This window comes from Spermophilus citellus (assembly GCF_964194105.1).
Source record: "Spermophilus citellus genome assembly, chromosome: 7".
Classification (NCBI taxonomy): Eukaryota; Metazoa; Chordata; class Mammalia; order Rodentia; family Sciuridae; genus Spermophilus; species Spermophilus citellus.
The window spans coordinates 60,421,441-60,428,228 of record NC_138188.1 but is presented as its reverse complement, the minus strand read 5'-3'; the positions used below and the strand labels follow the sequence as shown (position 1 = coordinate 60,428,228).

Genomic DNA, 6,788 nt, shown 5'->3' with positions numbered 1-6,788 from the left:
TAAAGCTTTCTTTGACTTGAATAATGCCTTAAAGCAAGGTGACAAAGAACAGCAGTTTGGAATTATTTATTTCCTTGTTTACATCTTAGTGTACTATGTAGTGTGTACAATTAGTTCATTCATTTGCTAAAAATTACATTTTTGTCAACTGATAAACTGATAAAGCTATTTTCACCTCTTTTTGTCTCTTGCTTAGTAAAAATGAGTATATGTAATTTCATAATAATTGATAAGGTTCATTGTGGTTATATATTTTGTATTTTAATCTTAAATTCCTTTCCTTCTTTCAGATGGCAAGGAAGAAATTTAGTGGATTAGAAATCTCTCTCATTGTCCTCTTTGCAATAGTTACTATAATAGCTATTGCCCTAGTTGTTGTTTTAGCAACTAAAACACCTGCGGTTGATGGTAAGTAATAAAAATTCTTATACATAATAGTGAAGTAAAGAGAAAGTTATTTCACCATAGCTGCTGATTCAAAAAAAAGATAATCTATGAGAGATGAAACATGAGAAGGATGTTCGGTGGCAAGTTACACAATCCCTTCAACTTTCTATCATTTTGTTCTGGTTATTTCAATGAAAACCCTCTGTAATTAAGAATGCATCTGCTTTGACATTAATGGACTTCCCCATTACTTGAGAAAGAGCAAAGAGACAGAGGGATGAAGGTGGCAATGTAAAATAGAATGATTGTTACTATTGTTACTACTGAAATTATGCTCCCTAATGGCAAAATTTAGATTTTTTGTTGTGGCCTTCAGAAATTGGCAAAGCAGGTGAAGAACATGGAGAATGTATTCTCTGATTGACTCAAGTTTTAAAGGAGAAAGAAGTTTTATGGCAAAATAAAGTAGAGGGCAGGTGAATCAAGTTTTTAGGTATTTAGTAAAATTTTCTGAATAGTTTTGTTCTAATTTAGAGTTGCTGCATACTACTGTGGGCTACCAAATATACTTTCTTTTTCTTTATCATTCTCTAGACCAAATCAAAATTGGAAAGAATGTTACACATTATATTCTAGTCTAACAGTAGTTAGGAATTCCTACTGCTCTTAATACTTGACCCTTTTTTTAGCAGTAGATCATTGTAATGCGAATCATTTTTTTACCTTTCACAAATATGGATTCCTATAATATTCTTTCTTATCTATTTGTTTTTGCTATTCCCAACCTTCTGTTCTCTACCTGTACATTTTTTCCCTTCAAAGTATCTTCTTTCTCCTTTTTTTCTGTTTTCCAATCTCTTGTGAACTTCTATGCACTCTTCTCAGATTTGATGTTTCTCTATCTTCTTTCTTCATCTGTAAAACACAAATTTTAAGTTCATTGTGAATGTACTGTTTTTAATCTCTGAATATATTTTGTTTTCCTGAAGAATGAGACAGCAAGATTCTACACTGATATGAAATATTATCCTCTAATTGTTAGTTCTTGCAAAAGTTAAGATTCTCTTTTATCTTTTTATTTTTCAGTGAAAATTTAAGTTTCACTGATTCAGATGAAACAGTTACTAAACAATATCCAAATAAATAATGAAATAGTTTGGAAAAGAGAGGATACAATTGAAATAACTACTTTGTTAAGATAGTTCCTGGCATCTAGAAACTACAGACTGTAGTATTAAAATATTACTTGGTTCTTGTCTTTACTATTACTGGGGCTTGAGTTTTGGGGTCTTTTTAAATGCAAAATTTATTTTAAAGATTTTGTTTTGTATAGATTCCTGTGTTATTTTAACATAAAGTATGTATTACTTGAAAAAGTCTGTGGAAATAATTTGATGTCATGTCTTATTTTACTGAATATTCTCTTTCCCAGAATTGAGTCATCCTACTTCAACTCCAGCTGGTGTAGGAAAATGTCCTGCTGCATTAAATGATCCCATCAATGAGAGAATAAACTGCATTCCAGACCAATTTCCAACACAGGTCTGTAAAAACAATTCTTAATGTTTCTATGGATCATTATATTAAGATAATTGCTCAATACTAGATAATTACATATACTTAAGAACCTAAACATAAATTAGGCCAAATTTTTTGTTGCTCCATATAAATAAATGAAAGATAATTGAAATAACTGAGCTTGCTTTTCCAGACCTCTGTTCAATTCAAATTAACAAACTAAATTTCCTTCATGTTTAACTAGTTATTATTAATTTTACAAACCTTTATAATATTTTAATCTCTTATATTGATTTCTTTAAAAAGTATATAACTTGAAAATATGGAATGTTTGCATGAGAATGTCTATATTCTATTAGAGTATTTGTAATGATGGCATTAGAAAGAATCTACAGAAAATAAAAGAAATCTTATTTTTTCAAAAAGTAACATTTTTTGATTATTTAGCATTTAGGAGAGAAAAAACACAAAAAGAAAATTAAAGATAGCTGATTGGATATGTGTAACCCTAAGCTGACACTTTTTTCCTTTGTTTTATTTTGATTTTTTTTATAGGTGTCTATCACTCTATTCTTTTTTTAATTTTATTTTTTATTTTTTTTATTGGTTGTTCACAACATTACAAAGCTCTTGACATATCATATTTCATACATTAGATTGAAGTGGGTTATGAACCCCCAATTTTACCCCAAATGCAGATTGCAGAATCACGTCGGTTACACATCCACAATTTTACATAATGCCCTATTAATAATTGTTGTATTCTGCATAAGTTGCTTAGGTTTTAGTAAAGTTGCTTAGGGTCTCACTAATTTGTTGAGGCTGGCTTTGAGCTTGCAATCTTCCTGCATCAGCCTCTCAAGCTGCTGGGATCATAGACATGTACCACCGTGCACAGCGACTCTTCCTTTTTATTAAAAAAAACTGTGTAGGAAATAGATTAATGAATATGCACTTGTATATCTGTCTCCACGGTTAGTAACTTATCTAATATGCATGTCTATACCTTACCTCTCTCACTCTCCCACCACAAAAAACGATAATTAAACTAACTATAAAATTTATATTTCTGTTAGCCTCAGCCTACCTTTTTTGCTGTCATAATTTATACATAATTTTCTGATTAATTTGCAACAAAAATTGCAAATGCATGATAATTTCTTCACTGACACAGAAATAGAAATAGCAGAAATAGGAGAAATAGGAGAAAGAGTAGTTCCTGTATCTCACTCTCTGATAAAAAAGCTAATTAATAGTTTTTACTGTGACCTATGGAGGAAAGTAACTAGGCATTCTATCTTGTTAACATGTTACTCAAGAAACAACTGAAGCTTAATGAAGAATACTATTAGAAACAATAGTGTGCCTCAAATAGAGAAAAAATATTTAAGCCAATGATTTAGGATGTCAATGCCTACCACTGGTCTTTAATGTCAATCTAACCTGTTAGGTTTCAATGTGAGTCAAATTAAACTCGTTAATTACATTCATTAAATTTCCTCAAATATACTTGCATTTGCTGTTTAAGAAAATGAAGTAAGTTTATTTGTTTGTTTGTTTGTTTTTATTCAGAGCACTATAGTTATGCATAGCAGTTGGGTGTATTTTGACAAAATCATACTTGTAAGCAATTTGGTTTCACTCCCCATTTCCCCCACTGTCCCTCCCCACCTTCTTCCCTTTAATCTTCCTCCTCTACCATCTTCCTTTCACTCATTTATCTATTACTTGTTGGTTTGTACTTTCTGCATATACATAAAGATGAATTTTCCTGTGGTATGTTCATGTAGGCATATAATGGGATTTTGTTAAATTCATTCCATATTTCCTTCCCTTTCCCATCTATCTTCCCTCCTTCTAGATCTCCTTTTTCTTCTCCACTAATCTTCCATGAATCTTTATGTATCTGATCTCTCCAGTATTTCCCTTATTTCACTCCAGCTTTTGCCTATGCTGTAAAATACTCAATCCTCGATTTCTGCATCTGATTTATTTCAGTTAGCATAGTTTTCTTCATTTCCATCCATTTCCAACAGGTCCCGTCATTTTCTTCATCTTTATGGCTGAGTAAAACTCCATTGTGCACATATACCACATTTTCTTGATCTATTCTTCTATTGACAGGCCTCCAGGATGATTTCATAATGTGGCTATTGTGAATTGTGCTGTAATAAATGTGATTTACAATAGCCAAAGTGAACTTATTTTGAAAGCTTAACTTAGTTTATCTCAACTAATTCCACTGAATTATGTTCCAAGCCCTCAAATGAATTTCAATGTTTTCTTGACATCTTTAAGAAAAGTTAAATGTAGCAAAATAATTTTGATGAGATTCTGATGTGAAACAAAATCTCATTCATTGAATTGTAGATTTATATGAGAACTTAAGAATGTTTTACAATTTTAAATGAATATGACCAGGTTATTCTGTTAGTGATGGACAAAGCTGGAATTAGAACTGTAGTGTTCAATGTTACCTTGTGATCTGTGAACTCAGTAGTCATTCTTCATTAGCCAGGATGTTACAATTTTCTCTAATTGAATGATTTTACAAGGTAATACTTTTCTACTATAGAAACTTATGATCCAAAGTACCTGTATGAAGACAAGAATTGGTGTCAACATAATTTATATACAACCGTAGATATGAAAAATTGTGCTGTATTTGTGTAATAAGAATTGTAATGCATTCCGCTGTCATTTATTTTTTAAAAAATCAATAAGAAAGAATGAAAGAAAATTGATTAAAAATAAATGATGAGTGAATAAAAATGTAAAAAGGGCCTAAATATTGTTTCCTCTTTTTCTTTTTTAGGAGAATTAAATTTCAAATGGGATTTTAATTCAAACTCCATCACTTAATTTTTTAAAAAAATTGTTATTAATCATTTTATGATTTTGATAATATTTTCTCATTAACACATTGTAAGATTCTTTAAAATACATTCAAATGTTACCTTTCCTCATCTCAAGTAATCACTTAAAGCAATGATTTATACTTGAAATTTTAAATATGAGAGGCATACTATTTGAATAAATATATTTGGTCCAATCAAGGTGGATAAGATTTAATTTAATCAAAATGATAAACATCTATAAATTTTCTTAAGTTTTCTTAATTGAAAAATTCTCTTTGGGATTCTATATCTATGAAAATGGATCATGTTTACAAAATAATTAAAAATAAAGAATTGGTTATAGTAAACATTTGTATATGATTTTATTATAAAAGACATGCATATTTATTTTATCATAATGAAAAATTATGAAAGAGTCAACATGATAATTTTAAAACCAGCCATAATTTCACCCAGAGTGTATTAGTCAGCTCAGGCTGCCATAACAAAATACAAGAGACTGGATAGCTTTAACTCTGAAATATATGCTTTTAAGTTAATACAAAATACACATCCACATACATATACATATATATATATAATACTTTGGTATGTATATGTAGTGAGTTAAATGATATTCTCCAAAAATTTAAGTCCATGTAAAGCCCCAGATGTGACCTTATTTGGAAATAAGGGTTTTGCAGATGTAATTAGTTAATGGGATTAAGATGCACCCTAAATCTAGGGACTGGGGTCCTTATAAGAGGAAGAGACTATACACAGAGACAAAGAAGAAAGATCTTCTGTGAAGATGGAAGCAGAGATTGGAGCTATGAAAATACAAGCCAAGGAATGCCAAGGTTTGACAGCTACTGGAAGTTTAGGAATAGACAAGGGAGAATTTTCCCCTAGAATCTTCAAAAGTAGCATGGCTTTCCGGATACCTTGAGTTAGAGCTTCTAAACTCCAAAATTGTGAGAGAATAAATTCCTGTTGCTTTAAGCCATCTTTTACCATGTTGTTATGGCAACCCTAAGACCCTAATACAGTATATCTGGAAAAAGATTAATGTGAGTGTATGTACTAAAATCTTAAATTTTTGTTAGAATGTGACTATAATATTGCATTTTTTTTGTCTTTAAACAATACATTTGCACTTTTTTCAAATCATTTACCTATGTCTAGAACTACCTTTTGGCTTTGTAGTAATGGTTTTAAAATATATCTTAGACTTCTGTAAAGAATAGTTCTTGTAAAGTTAGCACCTTTCTATTTTTGGAAGTATTTCTATAGTTTAGATAACTAGAGGCAAAATTACCAGATTAAAGTAACATATACCTTAGTTTCTGATAGGTATTGATTGTTGGATTCATCAGATTCAATTGTATTCTTATTTGCATATGTTTGTGTGTGTGTGTGTGTGTGTGTGTATGCACATTTGCAAGCAGTGTTTTGTGTGTGTGTGTTTCTGAAGCCACTTTAATTTGCTAGGAAAGTAGGTGAGAGGTCTATGTATATCTTCAGCTGACTAAACATGGAGACTTTGATAAAAAAAATCCAAGAAAAAAAGTATTCAAATTATAAAGATCTGTCACACTATTAAATTTTGATAGTAAGTAGATTGGTGATTACATCATTTTTGATACATAAGAGCATTAGTTTGCTTGATTATTTATATTAGCATTTATATTTTTCCGCTTCATATAAGCTTTCCATATAAATAATAAAATTTTCTAAGAATTCAGTATTTTGTTGCACTCATTGAATGCAGCTGTAATAACTAGATGTGACACCTAGCATATAAACTAGTTAAAATAGTTTAAATAGGTATATTTTGAACCATTAAATAGTTAAAAATAACTATCTTAAGTCTTGAATTTAGAATTTGATCTTCATCTTAATTATGTATCACCCACAAATTGATACAAAATTAGTACAAAATAAACATTTCAATTCTTGTTCATCAAGATCATAACAACAGAGTTCCTTATAATTACCCAGAGAGTATGAACCTTAAAAATAGATGCGCTAACAATAACATGCACG

At 30.1% G+C, this 6,788-nt stretch overlaps 1 protein-coding gene across 1 annotated transcript in view; it reads left to right on the top strand.

Annotated features, from left to right (window-relative positions):
* Positions 1-290: 290 nt before the first annotated feature.
* SI (sucrase-isomaltase) overlaps positions 291-6,788 on the top strand; it is a gene marked incomplete at both ends in the record, with an annotated part of 84,890 nt that continues 78,392 nt past the window's right edge. Inside the window, 2 exons of the mRNA XM_081302040.1 lie at positions 291-408; positions 1,820-1,929. Coding sequence (XP_081158166.1) covers positions 291-408; positions 1,820-1,929 — 228 coding nt within the window. The remainder of the gene's footprint in view (positions 409-1,819; positions 1,930-6,788) is intronic.